The sequence below is a fragment of the Aethalodelphis obliquidens genome, unplaced genomic scaffold (genome assembly GCF_003676395.1).
Source record: "Aethalodelphis obliquidens isolate GAN/ISIS:26980383/991018 unplaced genomic scaffold, ASM367639v1 scaffold34, whole genome shotgun sequence".
Classification (NCBI taxonomy): Eukaryota; Metazoa; Chordata; class Mammalia; order Artiodactyla; family Delphinidae; genus Aethalodelphis; species Aethalodelphis obliquidens.
The window spans coordinates 9,832,284-9,857,275 of record NW_020837978.1 but is presented as its reverse complement, the minus strand read 5'-3'; the positions used below and the strand labels follow the sequence as shown (position 1 = coordinate 9,857,275).

General features: G+C 44.4%; 1 protein-coding gene across 1 annotated transcript in view; it reads right to left on the bottom strand.

Moving 5' to 3' along the window:
- The window catches only part of PHACTR1 (phosphatase and actin regulator 1), a 253,885-nt gene that overhangs the window by 197,899 nt on the left and 30,994 nt on the right, over positions 1–24,992 (bottom strand). The window contains exon 2 of the mRNA XM_027128382.1: positions 10,948–11,112. Coding sequence (XP_026984183.1) covers positions 10,948–11,112 — 165 coding nt within the window. The remainder of the gene's footprint in view (positions 1–10,947; positions 11,113–24,992) is intronic.

Sequence of the window (24,992 nt, the reverse complement as noted above, 5' to 3'; positions counted from 1 at the left end):
TGTATCGAAGTTCATTCAGTATCTGCCATGCAGTGGGCACCCAACTATCCCCTACTACCACTGTTATGACTAGTGGTAATATGTTATTATTGTGTTTACAGTGAATAAAGTCCAAGGGAAAAGGTCAAAGAATTCTGGGGAAACACAGAAGGTGAATCTCTACAGGCAGACTTCAGAGACACTGTGGTTCGGTTCCAGATCTCTACGATCAAGCCAAGATCACAGTCAAGCAAGCCACATACATTTTTTTGGTTTCCAAGGGCATATAAAAGTTATGTTTACGTTATACTGTAGTCTATTAAGTGTGCAACAGCATTCTAAGAAACAACATACATACTTTAATTTAAAGATACTTTATTGCTAACCGTCATCTGAGCCTTCAGCGAGTCGATCCCTGATCACCATAACAACTAATAAAAAAGTTTGAAATACTGCACAAATGACCCAAGTGTGACACAGAGACAGGAAGTGAGCAAATGCTGTTTAAAAATGGTGCCGATAGACTTGCTGGACACAGGGTAGCCACAAACCTTCAACCTGCAGAAAATGCATCATCTTCAACACGCAATAAAGCGAAGCATGATGAAACGAGGCGTGGTTGTATATTAAAGCGACAGTCGTGAGAGAAGAGTGCACACTGTAATTGGACTGAATAAGGAGCTAAAATAGATGCTTGATTTCCAGTGTCCCCAAAGTGAATGATGATTCAGAGAGTCAGGGTGCTTCCGGACTGGAAGCCTGTTAGGGCAGAAATGAGGCATTTGGTGCACACATGCTTATTTAGGTGATGGTGGGGAGGGCCAGCCAAGGGCTAGCCTCAGGGCAGAGGCTGAACCTGCCACCAGAGATCTGAGCCCACTGCCACCGTATCGATGGAGCCAGCAAATGACTAAGAATGTAATGGACTCAGGAGACATCAGAGCTTCAGATGGGACAGATGAGTGCTCCCAGAAGGAAAGGGGAGGGTAAGAATGAGAAGGGAAAGGACGCGAGGAAGAAGCATAAGGAAAGAAGAATGTGGTGAGCCCAGCCGGGAAGCGCTCAGGGCCAGTGGAGCATGGCCGTCAGGGCTGGTCCAGGGAGAGGTGGCAGCAGAGCGTGAGGTATGCTCCTGGAGGGCCTGGAGGTGGGGAAGGCATCGTGCTTGCTGGCCTGGGAGCTGACCAGGGTCACAGACAAGAACCGCGGGGAGAGGTGTCGAAGGAAGACAGAATCCATGATTAGCCAAAGAAACTGGCCCTGGGACAAAATTTCCGATCAAGACACCCAGCAGAAGTGCGGGAGAGGAGAGAGACACACAATATGAGGGCTGGGAACAAAGAAATTTACTTCTGTAACTATGCTAAGGGACTCAACCACCATTAATGGATTCCACTGAAATGGCAGGCAGTTGAGGGCTGTCTGAATGTTTTTATGAGTCTCAGTCCCGACGGCTCTTTCCACTACGCCTTGCAAGTTAACTGGTACTTCTACTGTGTTTGCAGAACAGAACTGGCCTCAGGGTCTGCAACTTATGTCCATGTGGCTTTAGCGTCTCCATTCTCCCCGCCTTGCCTGGCACGGGCCCACCTCGCACTTATTATCCTGGCAGAAATAGTAATGGCATCTCATTTTACTGTCAAAGATGCCCAGGTCTGGAAAATAAAGCACACGGTATCCTGCCTACGTCTTTCTCTACTTTTGAGCATTCTGACTTGCCACAGAGATCTGATTTTCAGATTACATGCTCGTTGTTTTTTCCCCCCAGAACACCTCTTCATACATCAGTATTTTTGCCTACGATGCAGCAAAGGAAAAACAGGATGAAGCACTTCCTCAGGGGCCACTGTGTGTGTCCACTTAATTGTAAATTCTTAGAGAAGAGGAAATACTTTAGTGACCTAACTTGTTGGTACCTAGGAAAACACGGCGTAAACTCCAGCTTGGTGGGATTGTACGATGTGTCTAAAAGCAAACTCCTACACCCAGTACCTGAACAAACATTCCCAAAATCTAAGAGGAGCTCATGAGAATTGTCATCTGAGAGACACACACACCATCCAAAAACTGAAACTATGAAATAAGAAGTCTTTTGTTTCTCTTGGATGTTTGCTTACTTTTTAATGCATTTCTAAAAAAGAAATAATGGTAGATAAAACTTACAAAAAATTTACTACATGCGAGGTATGATTCTAAGAGCTTCCACAACTAATTTTTTTTTCCACCCTCACAGCTTTAGGAAGTGTCAGTTTTATTCCTATTTTAGCTGAGGGAACTGAACTCAGACAGTACAAATAACCTGCCTGAGAGAGCTCAGCAGTCAGGCTGTGGGGTCTGTGCCCTAACCAGTGGTCCACACGACCTCCTCACATAGAACTCCAGATTATCTTGGAAGTCAGTGGCCAAGCAGACACCTTATGACAAATGCTGTAAGGCCTGTGTCCTTTCAGAATCAGTTCTGCAAATGTCTAGCCCTAAATCTAGCACCTGCTCCAGAGGTCTGCGTGGTCACTGTCTGCTTACCTAATCCATGCATCTTTTGTTTCTATGTACCAAAGAGCAGAAAGACATCTTGTTCTACTGCAAACATAAATGTAATGGTTTTGAATGGTATTTGTTTGCAGCCAGTGTCAATTTATTCTTTCTTAGCCATTCAACAAACAGGAAGTGTCTGTGGTATACATGGCATTGAACTAGATACTGTATGATACAAAGATGGGTAAGCTGTTAACCCCTGCCTCTAAGGGCATTCAAGAAAGACGTTAGGACCTCCAGGGTTGGTGCCTATTGATGCGATTCTCTTCCTTCACATTTCAGCTTTCTAGAGATAAGTCAGAAAAGGAAAGTGTCCTGTCACATCACTGTTCAGTGCAGATGAATGATACGTTTTAAAGCATCTGAATTATGAGTTCCCACACTCATGGACCCGAAACACAATGTAAGTGATAAGATTCCAGGTTAAGTTCAAGTTCCAACTCTTCCATTTCTAACTGGAAAGTATTTAGCTGCGCTAAGCCTCAGTTTCTTCACCTGCCAAATGGGCTTAATAACACTATGTAGGTCTGTTGTGAAAGTAAAGTAATAACGCCCGGACAGGGTCATGCACGTGTCACATTCACAGAAAACCCAACAGATTATAGCAACTGCTGTTGTTGTTGTCAGTATAAAATTGTAAAAGCAGTCTACCTGGAAAGAAGGGAATAAGGAGCACCTGCAGTTTTCTTAGACCTCAACAATGGAGGTAGCTGGCTTCCAATACTGGCACCCAATGAACCATGCTCCTGGCACTCACACCCTTGTTTCGTTTGCTCCAACAATGAGTCTGGGCTGCTCCTGTGACTTGTTTTAAGCAACAGAATACTGCAAATGGGATACTGCGCCAATTCTGGACTTGAGTCTTAACGGGCCTGGCAGCTTCTACTTTCACATTCTTGGGGGCCCTGAGTCATCCTGCTGGAGAGACCACGGGAAAAGACCACACGGACTGGCACTGAGAATGCCTGGAGGAGAGAGGCATACAGCTCTCCCCATGGCCTGGTTAGTCTCCAAATGACTCCAATCCCATCTGCCTGCAAACACGTGAGAGACCCCAAGCGACACCAGCTGAGCAACCACCCAGCTGAGCCCAGTCACAGAACATAATACAACTGAGTTTGTCGCTTTAAGCCACTAAGTTTGGGGGTGTTTGGTCCCATAGCAACAGATAACCCAAGCAACAGTGCTGCCCAAATAACCTGACCTGTGTACGGCTCTGAGAAACTGAAAAGCATTCGTGGATGATGGCAAGTTCTTCCAAGGCCGGGACCTTCCAGCTTATGCTTCAATCACTGTCCTTACCTCTCCCCTTTCAGACCTATTAAACAGAGGACCTCAACAGTACAGTTGGCTGGCCACTGCATTCGGGTACCCGCTACATCAGGTGCTCTACTTAATGCTGGGGGACAGAGAGGCAAAGGCAGGATCGCTGTCATCAAGGACCATATAGTCTTGACATGCAAGCAAAGAGTGCTGGATAACATGCACTTTGAGAGGTAACAATGATATCTTTACAATCCCCACTCCGGGAGGGTGCCGATTCCCACAACCTTTAGCCTGTACCTCCTAGAGATGTCCTTTAAAAATAGGGCCTCTACACTTCCCTGGTGGCTCAGTGGTTAAGAATCCACCTGCTAATGCAGCGGACATGGGTTTGAGCCCTGGTCCGGAAAGATCCCACATGCCATGGAGCAACTAAGCCCATGCGCCACAACTACTGAGCCTGTGCTCTAGAGCCTGAGAGCCACAACTACTGAGCGCTCGTGCCACAACTACTGAGCACTCGTGCCACAACTACTGAAGCCCACGTGCCTAGAGCCCATGTTGAGCGGCAAGAGAAGCCACCACAGTGAGAAGCTCACGCACCAACACGAAGAGTAGCCCCGCTCGCCATAACTAGAGAAAGCCCGTGCGCAGCAACGAAGACACAACGCAGCCAAAAATAAACAAATAAAATAAATTCATTAAAAAAATAATAAAAACAGAAGAAAAAAACTCTTAAAAAAAAATAGGGCCTCTAAGTCTACTTTGCCTTCTAACCTCTAGATGTTCCCTTTGTGAGTCATGATGGATACGCAGGTAAGAAGATTCTGTGCCTGTCCATGCTCATTCTTTTTTTTTTAAAGAAACTGAGTTTTCCAATCGTACAAAGAGAACTGTGATCCAGCCAGGTGCTGAAAGCTACACAACTTGATGATTTCTTATTAAAATCAGATGCTCAACAGTGCTCTGATTATTTGCATGTCTTTCTCCTAGTCATGAGACTTGTCATCACTGAAAAATGCGTGGAAATACAGTTATTTGGCCTCACAGTCGCTGCGCTGGTGTTTCTATTCCCCTTGGAATGCCAAAGCCATGTTAAGGTGAACTCTGCATCTTGACACAATCCAACCAATCTCAAACAAAAAAACACCTCCCTCAAGCTCTACCCCCTTCTGGTGATTACTCTATACTTCTCCTTCTCCCTCCCAGACGAACTCCTTAAAAGAAGTAGTCTGCTTCCTCAAGTCTCACTCACACCATAACCATATGCTTTCTAAACTCCCAGCCATGCAGCTTCCCGAAACTGTTCTCCCCAAGGGCACCAGTAATGAGTTGTCACTGAACGCTCCAGACACTTCTCAGTCCTGACCATCTTGCCGGGACCTGGCAGAGTGGACCCTCCTCCTTTCTTGAACTCTCTCCTGCTCCGGTCAGGAGATACCAATGGCCCCCTCCTGGTTTTCCTCCTAATTCTCTGGCGGGCCTTATCTGCCTTCCCTGTAGACTCTGCTGCTCCCTGTGTTCATAACTTACAGGTGAGTGGTCCTCAGGGGGCTGCCACAACCCCTCTTTGCTTCCCATGTCAAATTCTCCTTTGGAGTTTTCATCCCATGGCTTCAACGAATATCCCTCCAACTGGGGTATCTTGGAACCACATAAAAGTCAGCATGCCCCCCAATAAAAGCTCATTTTGCCCATAAACCCGATGTACTATGTGGCACCTCCATCCATCTAACGGCATGTCACTGCTCAGAGAGAAACAAGAGCGTGGTTCTTATTCTTCCTTTATCCTCCACATCCAACCTGTAATCACGTCCTGCTCATTCTGTCTCCTAAATATCCCTTGCAACTGTTCACAGCCTGTAGCTCCTAATGCCACTCTTTTAGCCTAGGTTATCTTCATCTCTCCCCAACAGTAATAATTAACCACCTGCTAACCAGTTTCCTTGTTGCCAGAATCAACAGACACACTTAATATTCCGTTGGATGTGACAGCAACGAGGTATCTTCTTAATTCTCTCACAAGTAAATTTTCTCTCATTACAGACACAAATATATGGAAGAAGTTATATTAACAACTTGAAAATAACGTTGGGTACCACTCCAAACTCTTCCCATAGCATAGAGAATGATCTTTCAAAAAGGCAAGTCTTCTGATAGCTTCATTAGAGTAATGCATCAGGATAAAGCCCAGACTCCACGACGTTCTACTAAGAACCTTTATGAGCAGACCCTTGCCCACCTCTTCAACCTCATCTCTCAGTACTCTGTACTCCTCCCTGCCCAACAGTCCTTTCCAAACCACAACCTCTTTCCAAGCTATAGATTGCCGATCTCTCCTCCTCTCTTTTCCAGGCTTTCTTACATCCTGTTCTTTCCACTGGGAGAGAAGACTTCCACACATTCACTGCCTAATTCCTTGGTTAAACATTCATTTCTCTAGGAAACCTTTCCTAGTAAGTTATAGCTCAGTTGGGTTTGTCTCCTTTGAGTTCCTGAAGCCCCTGCGCGTCTTCTGTTGCTTATACTTTGTTGTGAGTATTGGCTTAACTACCTGTTTTTCCCTCAAGACCATAACCTTTGGGAGATGTCTGTCTGCACTGTTACCTTTTTTTAGCGAAGGTGGCAGTGCTTGGCAAATACATAAGCGCAACATGCCAAGTGGGTATCGTTTCTGAACTCCCTACGGTTTACAGAAGTCTGAAATCCTAACCTCTGGCCAGGTAGATATCCTCAGCCCACCCCACACTCCTTGCTTTCCATTCTCCAGCCACTGGTCATCCTTGCCTTCCTAGCTGGCTGACCCCTGCTTCTTCCACCACAGGGCCTTTGCACATGCTGTTTCTGCTACCTGGAAGGCTAATTTTCTAAATTCCTACGCCTCCTTCACATCCCAGCTCAAACTTCTCTTCCTTAGGAAAGTTTCCCTACTCCCTCAAGCCCCGCCCCCCTCATTCTTTCAAGTAGCTTCCCTTCACTGTCCTTATCACAGCTGTGATCTTAACCTTTACTCTTGTAATCTGACTGTCTCTCCAGAGACACCGTGCATGCCATGAGCTCACCGACAAGGTCCGGTTTCCGCTCGCAGTCATACTCCCACAGCCGGTTTCAGTCAGTGGTAGGCACTCCGGAAAAGGTTTTTATTTTTAATTTTTTTGCTCAAGGCCCTAGGGGTGCAGGAACGCTTAGAAGCACAAAGCGAATTCTGGCACGTTGTAGGCTTCCAGGGCCAACTCTCGCAGCTTATGATTTTCTTTCAAGAGGAAATAAAAGCATAACTCGGTGGCGTCTTCACAGCTTATTCCTGCCAGTTCTGCTTTTCTATAAATACAATCCTCATTTCCAAGGAATCTGGATAAGATGGCTGCAGCTGACTATTTTGGGGAGGCCCTGTCGATTCTATTTCAGAGGGGATGTTGTCATCTGTCTTTGCTCCTGGGGCAGGTGTGGAATGTGTCGTGGACCCCTGTCGCTGATTCTACAGAAGAAGTTGGACATGTCAGGCTAATTGCTTCACAGGCCCTGGACAGAGCCTCTGAGGACAGGCTGAAAGGCATGTTGAGATCTCCCCGAGGACCCATTATTTTATGTTCTATCCATTACTGTTTTACTCCTACTGTCATGTGATGCGGGGATGCTTCTGAGAGAAGCTTTTTGTCCTGTAGTGTTTTCTCCACCAGAGTTCAGTGCTGAAGGCCGTTTAAGGACACCAGCCTCCAGCTTACAATAGGAAGATGTCTGAGCAGCATGGGACGTGGAGATCGGTCTTTGAAAAATTCATGTAATTATTGATGCCAAAGTTAAGGAAAATGTTGACATCATAGTTTTCCAATGTAGTTTTCTTATTGCTACCATGACTTACAAAGCAAGATTTCTGGGTGCACGTTTGAAAATGCTGCATACACAGACACATACATCCTGTAACTTGAGTTACAGTAAAACTACAGTATAGCTAATTCCGGCAAATTATAAAGGTAACTAACTCGCTGTGGAAATAATAACAGGCCAAGTATGCATTGTATTAATGTCCTTTCATGTAATCAAGAAAGCACACAACTTTAAATACAAATACATAATATAAATGTAATATCTGGACTTATTCTTTGTATTTAAAATTGTGGAAATTATTGTACATATGAAAGGACATTACAGACACACACGTATAAGACAAGTAAATGTGTAACAGTTAAAATTGGCCAAACAATTAATATTCCCACAGTCAACCCTCTTGTGTATTTAATATTTGACTCTTATCCACACATAGGAAAGTCTGTACTTCAAAGTACTATTTGAACATATATACAATTTATCATGCTAAACATCCTTAAATTGTCAGTATTTTTCTCCTTGGAGCTAAAAACTAGCACAGAAAGTCTCTCCTTATTTCCAAAAATAAGGAATAACATTTCTGAATCCAGTTAAGAACAAAGGATACTACAGTGTAAACCACTGATTTTAAAAAACCTAGAATAGCTTGTTATATCATATAACCATCCATCACGATATATAGATATGCTCTAGTCTATCCTCTATTTTCTCTGATTCAGGAGCTGAATATGTCTCTTTAAAATAAAACCACATACAAAAAAATAAAATACAATAAAACCACATACAAATACGGCATTCGGTTGCCAAATTAATCAGTTTGGCCCTCGAGATCACAAGAACTTGCTAAGAACAGATAATAATAAGGATTAAAGCTGCAACTTTGCCTGTCTCATGTTTTAATTCTTTCTCTCAAAAGTTTTAAATGAAAACATTTTCAGACTTTTAATGGTTCATGAGTAGTTTGATGCCACTGTACTTGCATCCATCAAAGGACAAGTTCTCCAACATCTTTTTTTGGCTGCACTGGGTCTTTGTTGCTGCATGCGGGGCTACTCATTGCAGTGGCTTCTCTTGTTGCAGAGCACGGGTTCTAGGTGCGTGGGCTTAAGTAGTTGTGGCAGGCGGGCTCTAGAGCACAGGCTCAGTAGCTGTGGCGCACAGGCTTAGTTACTCTGTGGCACGTGGGATCTTCCCGGACCAGGGCTTGAACCTGTGTCCCCTGCATTGGCAGGCGGATTCTTAACCACTGCATCACCAGGGAAGCCCTCCGACACCTTAAAAAGTCTGCACGATGGTTCAGGTGCCATTTCACATGAGACGCACCAGACCTTCGCCCTGTGGTCTTGCCAAATGGACTACGCAAAGCTCTGGAATGCCAGGAGGAAATGCACCTGCCACCGTCATGCGGGAATTCATGCTGACAAATGGCAACTATTTAAATGGATGTGTGTATTATTACAAACCATTTTCATAGCAGAGTCAGGAAGACCATCGTAAAGGAACTTGTGGAATCTTTTTTTTTTTTTTTTTTTTGCACAGTATGCAGGCCTCACTGTTGTGGCCTCTCCCGTTGCGGAGCACAGGCTCCGGACACACAGGCTCAGCGGCCATGGCTCACGGGCCCAGCCGCTCCGCGGCGTGTGGGATCCTCCCGGACTGGGGCACGAACCCGCGTCCCCTGCATCGGCAGGCGGACTCTCAACCACTGCGCCACCAGGGAAGCCCGGAACTTGTGGAATCTTTATTGTTATTTTTTCCAGTGCTTACAGAACATTCCCTTCTTCTTTGCTGTTCACATGTCTTACCCCTCGCTCTGCCTGAAAATATATTTCATTTAGATTTCTCCTCTCCAAGGCAATGATGTAAGTGCCCTATTCGGTTTCACTCTTAGGGGACACAGAGGAGTCATCCATTAGAGTTTCCCTTGCACGTAAATCCCTCAGTAGTGTTTACAAATACGTAAGCGACCTACACAAGCGACCTACACAAGCGACCTTAACAAGTCTGTACAATGACCAAAAGGGAGAATGCAGTCAGGTGAAGAGTGGGGTGTAGTCAGGTAAATGTCAGCGGCGTGACAATTTAGAAATTCATGGAATTCGGAGGTTCACTGTAATCTCAGGAATGAACAAATTATATACAGCCACAGGGCACTGAGGTTTCCATCTCAGAAACAGTCAGAAAGCACGAAACTGGGGATGTCTACCATGAGACCTGTTTCAGATTCCAACTTTCCTATGTTTGTTCTTCCCTTTCATTCCCCAAAGCAGCTAGCATGAAAATTCTCAGATTTGTGGACGAGTATTCATGTACAAGAAGCAGATCATTGCCTATTTCACAGTTTAGACGTGAGCCAAAGCGGGGAGAGGACCAAGAAACAGAGGAGGTGATGATTCTGCGGAAGAGGGAGAACAGGCTGAATTTTTGAGGACACAGAGGAAGAAGGAAATAAAAGCCCCAGAGTAGCCCTGGAATGACCCGGGTACCAAAATCAGGACAAAACAAACAAAAAGAATCTGCACGGCTCCTCCATCACCTCATGTCAAACCCGACAGGGTCAAATCAGAACTCTTCATGTTTCTTTCCCTATACATCTCCCTCTGCAATACTCTTACTTATTAAAAAATACCCACATAACGTGCCGCCATAAACACCCCACAAACACTAAGTCATGTAAGGTACTATTTTCACCCCTATCTTACAGGTGGGAAACAGGTACAGAGTTAAATTGAGCAAGGTCATGCAGCCACCAAGTTTCAGAGCTGGGACTTGAACTCATACAGTCTGACTCCAGAGTCTGTGCTCTTCACACCCCTGCCACGCTGACTTTACCCAGATTCCTTTGCCGTCCACTCGGCTATGAACTATATAGTTATCTTTGTCATTACAATGATGCTTCGCTTACTCAAGCTTTTGTCTCCATGAAATAACCTATTCCTATCTGCCAATAACCATCTATAACTTACTTTCTGCTCCTGTGTTGATTTTTACGGGAGCGGGGAAAATAAGGATGAAAAATGAGAAACAGACTGTCAACGCTAGAATGAAAGCATACAGGTATGGGAAAGGTGGAGTTCTAAGTTCAGCTATTTATAGATCAAATAGAAGTGGTGGTTTTATAAATTGCAAAGCAACAACCAAAAACCTGAGCCATGAGAACACACATAGGACCTAAAAGCCATTCTCCATCATTCTGAAGGATCACTAAACACAAGAGCAACCCTAAGGCTGGATTCTCTTCCTTTGGTTCCGACAGCCTGGGGTAATTAAATTCTACGAATGAACGTACAGAGCTGAAGTCAACAAACGCCCGACGAGAAACAAAGGAAAACATAACCTTACCTGCAGACGTGTGTTTGAACTTTTCACTCTTCTTCTTCCTCCATTTCCAAGGCTTGAAAATCCTTCCCAGGTTGGCAAACTTACTCCTCCTCCGGATGGGTGGGGTGTGGGTACCCGGGACAAGGGAGTCAGATCGCATTGCCGCCAGCCTCTCCACTTCCTCAGCTTGTTTTCCCGAGAAAGAGATGGAAAAGAGCGAGGGAAGGAAAAGTGTTAAAATGGGAGCCTCACAGATGGCCAATGCTTGCCATGGTTACAGATGACAGAAACCACATGACCCAACTTCCGTTTCTCTTTCTGCCTTTTGGAATGGAAGTCCTACCAACGTGTTCTAAAGGCTGGTGACAGTCAGCCCAACCCTAGGAATCTGGAGCACCCCAACCAAATTTGCCCAGCCTTCACCTAGGCTTGAGCAAAAGGATGAGGTGTTGGAGGAGGAACGGAGCGCCCCTGACCCATCAGAGCCTCCCCTACGAGGCAGGGACAGGGCATCCAAAGAGTCAAATGACAGTGTAGCTACTGGCCCAGCACTTTCTCAAATAAGACTTGGCAATGCCATCACTATAACACCGTCAGCTGAGAAAAGAGGAGGGAGAAAACATTTATCAACCGTCTATTCCAGCGCCAACAACTCCACCACCCACAATGCTCTTTCCTACAACCATGCTTCACCCAGACCTGCAGAAGTACTAGCATCTACCGAACGAGTGCATCCGCCTTAAAATCCACTGACCATGTTTAGAAACACTTACACTTCATAAGATTTTACAATTGCCACAATTCGTTTAGGTCTTTTTGTTCCTGGTGCTTTGCTTTAATAAAAAAAAAAAATTCCTGTAAATTGAGAGTTGAGCGTGACATTAGGTACCATCTAGCCTAATCCCAACAGCTTGACGTTTTGAGGACATGAAGACCTTCAAACTCATAATGCCCAGGGGACCCTTTCTTAAGGGCCACAATCACTCTGACCGCTTAGCACTTGGAATAAAACTCTTTTCCAACGTACATGAGCATCTATAGATCTCAGTGAGGTAAAGAGGCCCTGACTTGAATTTTTATGACAGGCATACTCTGAGAAAATAACCTCCTTGGTGAAATCAAGGCAGGTGGGAGGGACTTGCCGTTCCAGAAAGTCCAATTACATCTAGAGCTGCGGCCAATCCAGAACCACTCTGCTGGGCCTCTTGACACCATCCTTCAGAAAAATTTCCTGGACTTTGCAACACAGGCTGTTCTTGGAATCTCGATCTTACAGCCTGATGTTCTACCTGCTACCATCCAATATGGTTTTAACCAGGAGATTCAATCATTCAACAGATACATATGGAACCCTCAACCACATGCCGGGCCGTGTGCAATGGTGACAGATGACGACAGGTTGGCAAAGGCTCCTGGGCAAGACGGAAAGGAAGGAGATGAATCTGAGTGACATCTGGGAAGCCAGGAGTCAACAGGACCCGTGACTGACTGGGTGGATGGGGGAGAGGAGGCAGGTCATTCCTGATGGCCACGTTCACGTCGGCGGAGTGGCCCCCTTCATTCATGGAAGCTGGGAACATGGGGGACATAAATTGGGCGGGGGAAGGCAGTAACGATTTGGACATATTGCATGGCGGAGGCACTTTGAACTTTTTTTAAATTAATTAATTAATTAATTATTTTTGGCTGCATTGGGTCTTCATTGCTGCGCACAGGATTTCCCTAGTTGCGGCGAGCGGGGGCTACTCTTCGTTGTGGTGCGCGGGCTTCTAATTGCGGTGGCTTTTCTTGTTGTGGAGCACGAGCTGTAGGTGCGCAGACTTCAGTAGTTGTGGCACACGGGCTCAGTGGTTGTGACTCGCGGGCTCTAGAGCACAGGCTCAGTAGTTGTGGTGCACAGGCGTAGCTGCTCTGCGGCATGTGGGATCTTCCTGGACCAGGGCTCGAACCCGTGTCCCCTGCATTGGCAGGCGGATTCTTAACCACTGCGCCACCAGGGACGCCCGCTTTGAACTTTTGACTTGACGTGGTTCAATGCATGGGTAAGCCCCTCTTTTCAATCACTGTCTTAAGTGACCACTTAATAGTGTGCCAGACACTGATTATTTCTGGAGCAGATGCACAGAAGATCTGGACACGGTTGAGCAGACTCTAGCGGAAGAGACAGAGGCATCAGTGTGGAAAACTGCTGTGACGGGGAACTCCGCCAAATTCAACGGAGGCAAAGAGAAGCTGACTCTGCTTCACAGAGTTGGGAAACACCCCCCGGGCGTGCCACGTACCATTTGGGGCTAGATTTTGAAAGAAAAGGAACTGTTCTCCCCACGTGAGGAAGAAAGAGGAGTGGATTCCTGGAAAGAGGAAGAGACCCAAAAGGAACAGAGAGGCCTGAAAGAACATGGCATGTCTGGGAGCTTCAAGAAACCCAGAGAAACCCAGAGTGTCAGCCAAGATGGGGAACCAGAGGTAAGAGGTGCGAGAGGGGGCTGGAGCCAGATCCTGCAAGCCTGGGGGAAGTTTATTAGGTGTTTGGGTTTTATCCTATACCCAGAGGGAGAAGGAAGAGAATTCGAAAATGCGGATTGACATTATGACATTCAACAAACATGTATGGAAAGCTCACTCTGTACCAGACACTTAGGCTATGTCCGTAAGCAAAACAGATAAAAAGAGATAAAAATAGATAAAAATCTCCAACTCAGGAAGCCTACCCTGGGAGGTAGGGTGAGCAGCAGACATTCCACAGTCAAGCTAAATCAACTGCAGAGTATGGTAGAAGATACTTGCTTGGGCTTCCCTGGTGGCGCAGCGGTTGTGAGTCCGCCTGCCGACGCAGGGGACACGGGTTCGTGCCCCGGTCCGGGAAGATCCCACATGCCGCGGAGCGGCTGGGCCCGTGAGCCATGGCCACTGAGCCTGCGCGTCCGGAGCCTGTGCTCCGCAACGGGAGAGGCCACAACAGTGAGAGGCCCGTGTACCGCAAAAAAAAAAAAAAAAAAAAAAAAGATACTTGCTTGGGGGAGAAAAAAAAAAAGTGACTATGATACAAGTTAAATGTGATCAAGAGTGCCTTGGTGGAGGAGGGGCTCAATTTTAATCAGTCTGACTGAGAAGACCTACCACCAGGACACAACCAGATGTGCTTCTTAGGAGAATCATTTTCACAGCAATGGCATCTTGAACTGGAGTGTGAAGAAACAGGTGGCAGAGAAGGTAATGAGGAGGCCACCACACTCGTCTGGAGGGACAGAAGGGACACAGAGAAAAAGATGCAATCCAGCACGGGGAAGAATTATCTTGGTAATTTTCCGGATACACATGGGGGAGGACAAAGAAGCAAGAATTAAGGTTTTGCTTTCCATGACTGGGGAGATAATGAAGACTTTACATTTTTTAACGAACTCTGAGTATAAAGGGAAGAAGCCAGCCGAACAGGATGGTCGCTCAAGGACAAGGGCTTTGGAACCAGATAATGCAGTTTTTGTTTTTGTTTTTTGCAAACCTCTTTAAGGAGTCGGACTTTATTTCTTAAGGTAACGGAGCACAACTGAAGGAAATGTGTCAGGATGGGGAGACGGGATCACGTCAGTAGGCTGAGCTGCAAGAGCCAGTGCAGAGTAAGAGGCTGAAGATGTAGGGAAGAGATCGAGAACTTTGTGAAACAAGGTTCTTAGGGAGGAGAAGAGGTGGGATGACAAGTACTTATAGAAATTCGTCATCGGAGGACTTTACTCTGAGTCACTGAACATCTGAACTGAGATATCTGGTCACAAATGGCACAGATCACATGGGAGCCTCAGAAGGGTTAATGTGGTAGCAGTGGATAAAATGGATTATTGGAGCCTGATGGGAAGAAGATAAAGATTGAGGTGACTTTAAGTAAGTTTGGGTTACAGAGAGGCTGAGGAGACTGTTTTAAAAAACCAACTGCAATGAGTAAACAGAAGCCAAATGGAGGAAGTGAACAGCCTCTGGAGCAACACTGAATTTGGAAATTATTCTCTTTAAAGGGTATCAGCTGCTGGAGTTGGTGCTCCCTCAACAACGCTCAGTAGCTGGGAAGAGCCACACAGCGACAATTGTGGGAAACCACACCAGGGAGGTTTTGAGTCCAGGATGGAAACCAACTCAAGAGAGTCTGGTGATCTGATTCCCACAAGATCCCTTTCTCTTTTCTACGCATCACCCTTTAAAATTTTCTTACTTCAGTTGCTAATCTCATTGTTACCTGTCCAGATTTTGCAAGTCTCCAAACCTACCTTCCCAACCCTAATCTCCTGCCTTCAAACCTGTATTTTAAACTGCTGCTAGCTTACTCTTCCAGAAGCCCACTCTTCTCAGAGACTTTCAAGGAGTCCACACAACTTACAGTAGAAAGTTCTCATTTCTTGCTTTGCCCTTCAGGAACCTCTGCCTGAGCTCCTGCCCAGAATGATCTTCCAGTACCTCTCTAAACAGATGCTGCGGCCCAAATGAAACACTGTCTGGGTCCCAGTGGGCTTTGGGGGTGAGGATCAAACCCCCGAAAAAAATACACAAAATTTCATGTCTATCTGAGTATCTACATTTGGTTGGAAGAGTTCCCATCTTTGAGTCTCCAAACAGACTAAGACACAAAACGTAAAAAATTTAACGCATCCCAGTTGAGGCTTTTTATGAGTTCAGCCAACTTAAAATATCCTCTGCTATGGATTAAAGGGAGGGAGTAGATACTAAAGCCAAAAAAAGATAAACAATGAAAAACAAAACCAAGATACAAGTTATTCAGGATTGACACGCGTTTGGTCTCATCGTTGGCACTCCCTAATGGTTTGTTTAATAAGTAAATGAATGAGACCATCTGATGGAGCTCCTTCACACCATCTTGAGGTACGAAAATCAGCATCACTCTTCGACTTAAGAAAAATGCACCACAAGGACCAAAAACCTGCTTCATAATCGCATTTTCCAAAAATGAGTAAAAGTTATTCTGAAATTACCATGTTAAAACAATTATAAGGGAGAGACCTTCAGGATGGGCAGAGGAGTAAGACGTGGAGATCACCTTCCTCCCCACAAATACATCAGAAATACATCTACATGTGAAACAACTCCTACAGAACACCTCCTGAACGCTGGCAGAAGACCTCAGACCTCCCAAAAGGCAAGAAACGCCCCACGTACCTGGGTAGGGCAAAAGAAAAAAGAGACAAAAATAGGGACGGACCTGCACCAGTGGGAGGGAGCTGTGAAGGAGGAAAGGTTTCCACACACTAGGAGACCCTTCGCGGGCGGAGACGGCGCGTGGCGGAGGGGGGAGCTTCGGTGCCGCAGAGGAGAGCGCAGCAACAGGGGTGCGGAGGGCAAAGCGGAGAGATTCCCGCACAGAGGATCAGGGCCGACCGGCACTCACCAGCCCGAGAGGCTTGTCTGCTCACCCGCCGGGGCGGGCGGGGCTGGGAGCTGAGGCTCGGGCTTCGGTCGGAGCGCAGAGAGAGGACTGGGGTTGGCGGCGTGAACACAGCCTGCAGGGGATTAGTGCGCCACGGTTAGCCGGGAGGGAGTCCGGGAAAAGTCTGAAGCTGCCGAAGAGGCAAGAGACCATTGTTTCGGGGTGCGCGAAAAGAGGGTAAGATTAAGAGCGCTGCTTAAAGGAGCTCCAGAGACGGGCGCGAGCCGCGGCTAAAAGCGCGGGCCACAGAGACGGGAATGAGATGCTAAGGCTGCTGCTGCCGCCACCAAGAAGCCTGTGTGCGAGCACAGATCACTCTCCACACCCCCCTCCTGGGAGCCTGTGCAGCCCGCCACTGCCAGGGTCCCAGGATCCAGGGGCAACTTCCCCGGGAGAAGGCACGGCGCGCCTCACGCTGGTGCAACGTCACGCTGGCCTCTGCTGCCGCAGGCCCGCCCCGCACGCAGTGCCCCTCCCTCCACCCGGCCTGAGTGAGCCAGAGCCCCCGAATCAGCGGCTCCTTTAACCCCGTCCTGTCTGAGCAAAGAACAGACGCCCTCCAGCGACCTACATGCAGAGGCGGGGCCCAATCCAAAGCTGAACCCCGGGAGCTGTACGAACAAAGAAGAGAAAGGGAAATCTCTCCCAGCAGCCTCAGGAGCAGAGGATTCAATCTCCACAGTCAACTTGATATATACCCTGCATCTGTGGAATACCTGAATAGACAATGAATCATCCCAAATTGAGGCGGTGGACTTTGGGAGCAACTGTAGACTTCGGGGTTGCTCTCTGCATCTAATTTGTTTCTGGTTTTATGTTTATCTTAATTTAGTATTTTAGAGTTTATTCTCATTGGTAGATTTGTTTATTGATTTGGTTGCCCTCTTTATATATATATAGATAGATAGATAGATGGATTTTTTTCCTTTTTCTCTTTCTGTGAGTGTGTATGCGTATGCTTCTGTGTGTGATTTTGTCTGGATAGCTTTGCTTTTACCATTTGCCCTAGGGTTCTGTCTGTCCATTTTTTTTTAGCACAGTTTTTAGAGCTTGTTATCATTGGTGGATTTCTTTTTACATTTGGTTGCTCTCTTCATTTCTTTTTTTAATGACTTTTTAATTTTTAATAATTTATTTTATTTTATTCTTTCTTTCTCCATTTTCTACTGAGTCATGTGGCTGACAGGGTCTTGGTGCTCCGGCCAGGTGTCAGACCTGTGCCTCTGAGGTAGGAGAGCCGACTTCAGGACACTGGTCCACCAGACACCTCTGGGCTCCATGCAATGTAAAACGGCCAAAGCTCTCTCAGAGATCTCCATCTCAACGCTAAGACCCAGGTCCACTCAACGACCAGCAACCTACAGTGCTGGACACCCTGTGCCAAAAAACTAGCAAGACAGGAACATAACCCCACCCATTAGCACAGAGGCTACCTAAAATCATAATAAGGTCACAGACACCCCAGAACACACCACTGGACACAGTCCTGCCCGCCAGAAAGACAAGGTCCAGCCTCATCCACCAGAACACAGTCACCAGTTCCCTCTACCAGGAAGCCTACAAAACCTACTGAACCAACCTTAGCCACTGGAGGTGGACACCAAAAACAATGCGAACTACGAACCTCCAGCCTGTGAAAAGGAGACCCTAAACACAGTAAGTTAAGCACAAGAAGAAGACAGAGAAATACACAGTAGATGAAGGAGCAAGGTAAAAACCCACTGGACCGAACAACTGAAGAGGAAATAGGCAGTCTACCTGGAAAAGAATTCAGAGTAATGGTAGTAAAGACGATCCAAAATCTTGGAAATAGAATAGACATAATGAAAGAAACATTTATCAAGGACCTAAAAGAACTAAAGATGAAACAAACAACGATGAACAACACAATAAATGAAATTAAAAATTCTCTAGAAGGAATCAATAACAGAATAACTGAGGCAGAAGAACGGATAGGTGACCTGGAAGATAAAATAGTGGAAATAACTACCACAGAGCAGAATAAAGAAAAAAGGATGAAAAGAATTGAGGACAGTCTCAGAGACCTCTGGGACAACATTAAACACACAAACATTCGAATTATATATAGGGGTCCCAGAAGAAGAAGAGAAAAAGAAACAGACTGAGTAAATATTTGAAGGGATTATAGTTGAAAACTTTCCTAATATGGGAAAGGAAATAGTCAAGTCCAGGAAGTGCAGAGAGTCCCATACAGGATAAATCCAAGGAGAAACACACCAAGACACATAATAATCAAAGTAACAAAAATTAAATACAGAGAAAAAATATTAAAAGCAGCAAGGGAAAAGCAACAAATAACATGTAAGGGAATCCCCATAAGGTTAACAGCTGATCTTTCAGCAGAAACTCTGCAAGCCAGAAGGGAGTGGCAGGACATATCTGAAGTGATGAAAGGGAAAAACCTACAACCAAGATTACTCTACCCAGCAAGGAGCTCATTCAGATTTGACAGAGAAATGAAAACCTTTACAGACAAGCAAAAGCTAAGAGAATTCAGCACCACCAAACCAGCTTTACAACAAATGCTAAAGTAACTTCTCTAGGCAGGAAAGACAAGAGAAGGAAAAGACCTACAATAACAAACCCCAAACAATTTTAAAAAAATGGTAATAGGAACATACATATCGATAATTACTTAAACGTGAATGGATTAAATGCTCCAACCAAAAGACATAGACCGGCTGAATGGATACAAAAACAAGACCCGTATATATGCTGTCTACAAGAGACCCACTTCAGACCTAGGGACACATACAGACTGAAAGTGAGGGGATGGAAAAAGATATTCCATGCAAAAGGAAATCAAAATAAAGCTGGAGTAGCAATTCTCATATCAGACAAAATAGACTTTAATATAAAGACTATTACAAGAGACAAAGAAGGACACTACATAATGATCAAGGGGTCGATCCAAGAGGAAGATATAACAATTGTAAATATTTATGCACCCAACATAGGAGCACCTCAATACATAAGGCAAATGCTAACAGCTGTAAAAGGGGAAATCGACAGTAACACAATCAGGGTAGATGACGTTAACACCCCACTTTCCAATGGACAAATGAGCCAAAATGAAAATAAATAAGGAAACACAAGTTTTAAACAACATATTAAACAAGATGGACTTAATTGATATGTATAGGACATTCCATCCCAGAACAACACAAGACACTTTCTTCACAACTGCTCATAGAACATTCTCCAGGATAGATCATATCTGGGGTCACAAATCAAGGCTTGGCAAATTTAAGAATACTGAAATTGTGTCAAGTATCTTTTCCGACACAACACTATGAGACTAGATATCAATTACAGAAAAAAAATCTGTAAAAAATACAAACACATGGAGGCTAAACAATACACTACTTAATAACCAACAGATCACTGAAGAAATCAAACAGGAAATCAAAAAATACCTAGAAACAAATGACAATGAAAACACAACGACCCAAAACCTATGGGATGCAGCAAAAGCAGTTCTAAGAGGGAAGTTTATAGCAATACAGTCCTACCTTAAGAAACAAGAAAAATCTCAAATAAACAACCTAACCATACATCTAAAGCAATTAGATAAAGAAGAACAAAAAACCCCCAAAGTTAGCAGAAGGAAAGAAATCATAAAGATCAGATAAGAAATAAATGAAAAAGAAATGAAGGAAACAATAGGAAAGATCAATAAAACTAAAAACTGGTTCTTTGAGAAGATAAATTGATAAACCATTAGCCAGACTCATCAAGAAAAAAAGGGAGAAGACTCAAATCAATAGAATTAGAAATGAAAAAGGAGAAGTAACAACTGACACTGCAGAAATACAAAGGATCATGAGAGATTACTACAAGCAACTCTATGCCAATAAAATGGACAACCTGGAAGAAATGGACAAATTCTTAGAAAAGTATAACCTTCCAAGACTGAACGAGGAAGAAACAGAAAATATAAACAGAGCAATCACAAGCACTGAAATTGAAACTGTGATTAAAAATCTTCCAACAAACACAAGCCCAGGACCAGATGGCTTCACAGGCCAATTCTATCAAACATTTAGAGAAGAGCTAACACCTATCCTTCTCAAACTCTTCAAAACATAGCAGAGGGAGGAACACTCCCAAACTCATTCTACGAGGCCAACATTACCCTGATACCCAAACCAGACAAAGATGTCACAAAGAAAGAAAACTACAGACCAGTATCACTGATGAACAAAGATGCAAAAATTCTCAACAAAATACTACCAAACAGAATCCAACAGCACATTAAAAGGATCATACAACATGAACAAGTGGGGTTTATCCAAGGAATGCAAGGATTCTTCAGTATATGCAAATCAATGTGATAAACCATAATAACAAATTGAAGGAGAAAAACCATATGATCATCTCAATAAATGCAGAAAAAGCTCGTGACAAAATTCAACACCCATTTATGATAAAAACCCTGCAGAGCGTAGGCAAAAAAGGAACTTAACTCAACATAATAAAGGTCATATATGTCACACCCACAGCCATCATCGTTCTCAATGGTGAAAAACTGAAACCATTTCCTCTAAGATCAGGAACAAGACAAGGTTGTCCACTCTCACCACTATTATTCAACATAGTTTTGGAAGTTTTAGCCACAGCAATCAGGGACAAAAAAGAAATAAAATGAATCCAAATCAGGAAAGAAGAAGTAAAGCTGTCACTGTTTGCAGGTGACATGATACTATACACAGAGAATCCTAAAGATGCTACTAAAAGACTACTAGAGCTAATCAATGAATTTGGTAAAGTAGCAGGATACAAAATCAATGCACAGAAATCTCTTGCATTCCTATACACTAATAATGAAAAATCTGAAAGAGAAATTAAGGAAACACTCCCATTTACTACTGCAACAAAAAGAATAAAATACCTAGGACTAAAACTACCTAAGGAAACAAAAGACCTATATGCAGAAAACTATGATACTGATGAAAGAAATTAAAGATGATACAAACAGATGGAGAGATATACCATGTTCTTGGATTGGAAGAATCAACATTGTGAAAACGACTATACTACCCAAAGCAATCTACAGATTCAGTGCAATCCCTATCAAACTACCAATGGCATTTTTCACAGAACTAGAACAAAACATTGCACAATATGTATGGAAACACAAAAGACCCCGAATAGCCAAAGCCATCTTGGGAAAGAAAAATGGAGCTGGAGGAATCAGGCTCCCGGATTTCAGACTAAACTACAAAGCTACAGTAATCAAGAAAGACAGTATGGTACTGGCACAAAAACAGAAATATAGATAAATGGAACAGGATAGAAAGCCCAGGGATAAACCCACACACATATGGTCATCTTATCTTTGATAAACCAGGCAAGAATATATAATGGAGAAAAGACAGCCTCTTCAATAAGTGGTGCTGGGAAAACTTGATAACTACATGTAAAAGAATGAAATTAGAACACTCCCTAACACCATACACAAAAATAAACTCAAAATGGATTAAACACCTAAATGTAAGGCCAAACACTATCAAACTCTTAGAGGAAAACATAGGCAGAACACTCTATGACATAAATCACAGCAAGATCCTTTTTGACCCACCTCCTAGAGAAATGGAAATAAAAACAAAAAGAAACAAACGGGACCTAATGAAACAACAGCTTTTGCACAGCAAAGGAAACCATAAACAAGACAAAAAGACAACCCTCAGAATGGGAGAAAATATTTGCAAATGAAGCAACTGACAAAGGATTAATCTCCAAAATTTACAAGCAGCTCATGCAGCTCAATATTAAAAAAACAAACAACCCAATCCAAAATTGGGCAGAAGACCTAAATGGATATTTCTCCAAAGAAGATACACAGATTGCCCACAAACACATGAAAGGATGCTCAACATCACTAATCATCAGAGAAATGCAAACCAAAACCACAATGAGGTATCACCTCACACTAGTCAGAATGGTCATCAACAAAAAATCTACAAACAATAAATGCTGGAGAGGGTGTGGAGAAAAGGGAACCCTCTTGCACTGTTGGTGGGAATGTAAACTGATACAGCCACTATGGAGAACAGTATGGAGGTTCCTTAAAAAAACAAAAGTAGAACTACCATACGACCCAGCACTCCCACTCCTGGGCATATACCCTGAGAAAACCATAATTCAAAAAGAGTCATGTACCATAATGTTCATTGCAGCTCTATTTACAATAGCCAGGACATGGAAGCAACTTAAGTGTCCATCAACAAATGAATGGATAAAGAAGATGTGGCTCATATATACAATGGAATATAACTCAGCCTTAAAAAGAAATGAAATTTAGTTATTTGTAGTGAGGTGGATGGACCTAGAGTCTGTCATACAGAGTAAAGTAAGTCAGAAAGAGAAAAACAAATACCGTATGCTAACACATATATATGGAATCTAAAAAAAAAAAAAGAAAATGGTTCTGAAGAACCTAGGGGCTGGAAAGGAATAAAGATGCAGATGTAGAGAATGGACTTGAGGACACTGGGCGGGGGAAGGGGAAGCTGGGACAAAGTGAGAGAGTGGCACTGACATATATACACTACCAAATGTAAAACAGATAGCTAGTGGGAAGCAGCCATATAGCACAGGGAGATCAGCTCGGTGCTGTGTGACCTAGAGGGGTGGGATAGGAGGGGTGTGAGGGAGATGCAAGAGGGAGGAGATATGGGGATATATGTATATGTATAGCTGATTCACTTTGTTATAAAGCAGAAACTAACACACCATTGTAAAGCAATTATACGCCAATAAAAATTTTTTAAAAAACAAACAAAAAAACAATTATAAGAAATTAGGAGTGCCTTTTAAGAAATTTAGAGTGGCAAAGAGCTCACAAACATTATAAAGGCCTAACTGTAACTCTATCATTAAATGAAGCCTTAAGAAGTATATTAGTAAATTCAAGATGTTTAGCCCTTAAGTCCAGATTTTTGAACAGACTGGATTACTTTAACTGGTTGATGTTTAATCATCCACGTGACTTCTTCCCCCAGTCCATCTGATGAGAGGGCCTAGACCTCAAACTTTTTTGCCACCACATAACGAATTTGGAAGGCTTGAGAGTGAGGAAAGAGACCAACTGCAAATACAGTTTGAAGAGGAAGAAAAGTAAGAAAACAGAACAGGGCTGAGAATAAGTGGTCTCTATCCCACCCACCGCAGGGACATGAGAGAGAACAGCGTGAAGGTGAGCAGAGCCAAGGCATGTTTATGAAATCAGCTTTCTTTTGCAACAGATCAAGAAAAAGCTGCTTGGCCCAAGCCCATTGCTCTCAAAGGTGGCTTCCTCCTGCTGCTGAGAGAGAAGACGGCGGTCTGGAGAAAATGCTCACTTAGACACGAGTCAGCTCGAGTGTCCACTGCCAGGACTGAGAATGCTGACCCCCAAAGGTAGGAAGCTAGCCGCTGAGCTCATTCAGAGAGCTGAGGGGGGCAGGCGAAGCCTGGACCAGATGACCTCTGGGGCCTTTATAGTGCTTCCATCCAAAAAAACACCCTCCTAACAGACCAGACGGTCTGGGCTCCCTTTCATGACATGACTGGGGGTGGCTTTATCATAGGGAGGGTAGTGGCTGGGAGGTGATTTTTCTTTCTCTTTAGAAAAGCAGGAGACAACATTCCTGATGGATGCACTGTTGTAATTACCGAGAAGCCAAGCAGCTGTGTCTGGGTGTGTTCTGAAGCCACCCGTCGTGGCGGCCCGGGGTTGCTCCTGGCGGGCTCTTAGCGGATGCGGTGGGGAGGAGTGGGCAAGGGGCACTTTAGCCGGCTTTACCTTACCATGGTATTTCTCACGGTGGCTTAGTTTTCAAAAGGCTTATCCAAAGAAAGCGCCAACTTTGGTGTCCTGCTGGTCTAGAATGTGTTAGTCATCCAGTGCCCCCCAGAGAAGTTTGGAAAAAAGGAAGTCGCAGTGTCTGGGCTATCTGATGTCTAGTCAACAGAAGAGGCAGAAGGGTCAGGACATCTGGGGCCCCTGCTCTAGATCTCCCCATATGCCAAGTGCTCTTAGGATTTTGGGGGGACGTGAGATGCTCCCAGGTTGGACATGTGCTTCTCAATCCAAAGCAATGCCCCAGAGTGCTTATGTAGCAGGATCTGATAACATTCACTTTTCCTTCCAATCTCATGGGAAGGGGTTATGTTTTCATGGTATCTCACCAGCCTAGGAATGGGAGCCCAAGATGGGGGTGGAGGTGAGGATAGCTGTCAGTTAACTACACTGAGCTGCCCGGAGCCTGAAACTGTCACCTCTCTGCCTCAAGCAGCATTACCTTTGCTTACAGCTGCAAAACGATGTCACACAAGTCCCTAGCCATTTAGAAAGTTCTCAAGGACTATGGCTTTCCCCTTTTAAAATGCACTTTCAGTTCTACAGAGACACCTTATCACAGGGAAATGGAGAATTGCTATGAATGAACAGGCATAAGAGGGCAGTGGTTTCCCTTTTTCACTCCAAAAGAAGTCATGGCACGCTCTCCTACAGAGGTCAGACCTCTTTGAAGAGTTTCTGTCTAACCTAGGACTCATCTGTGCTAACTACGAGGTGTCTTTAAAAAACAGAAGAGTGATGCTTTTTTTTTTTTTTTTTTTTTTTTTTTTT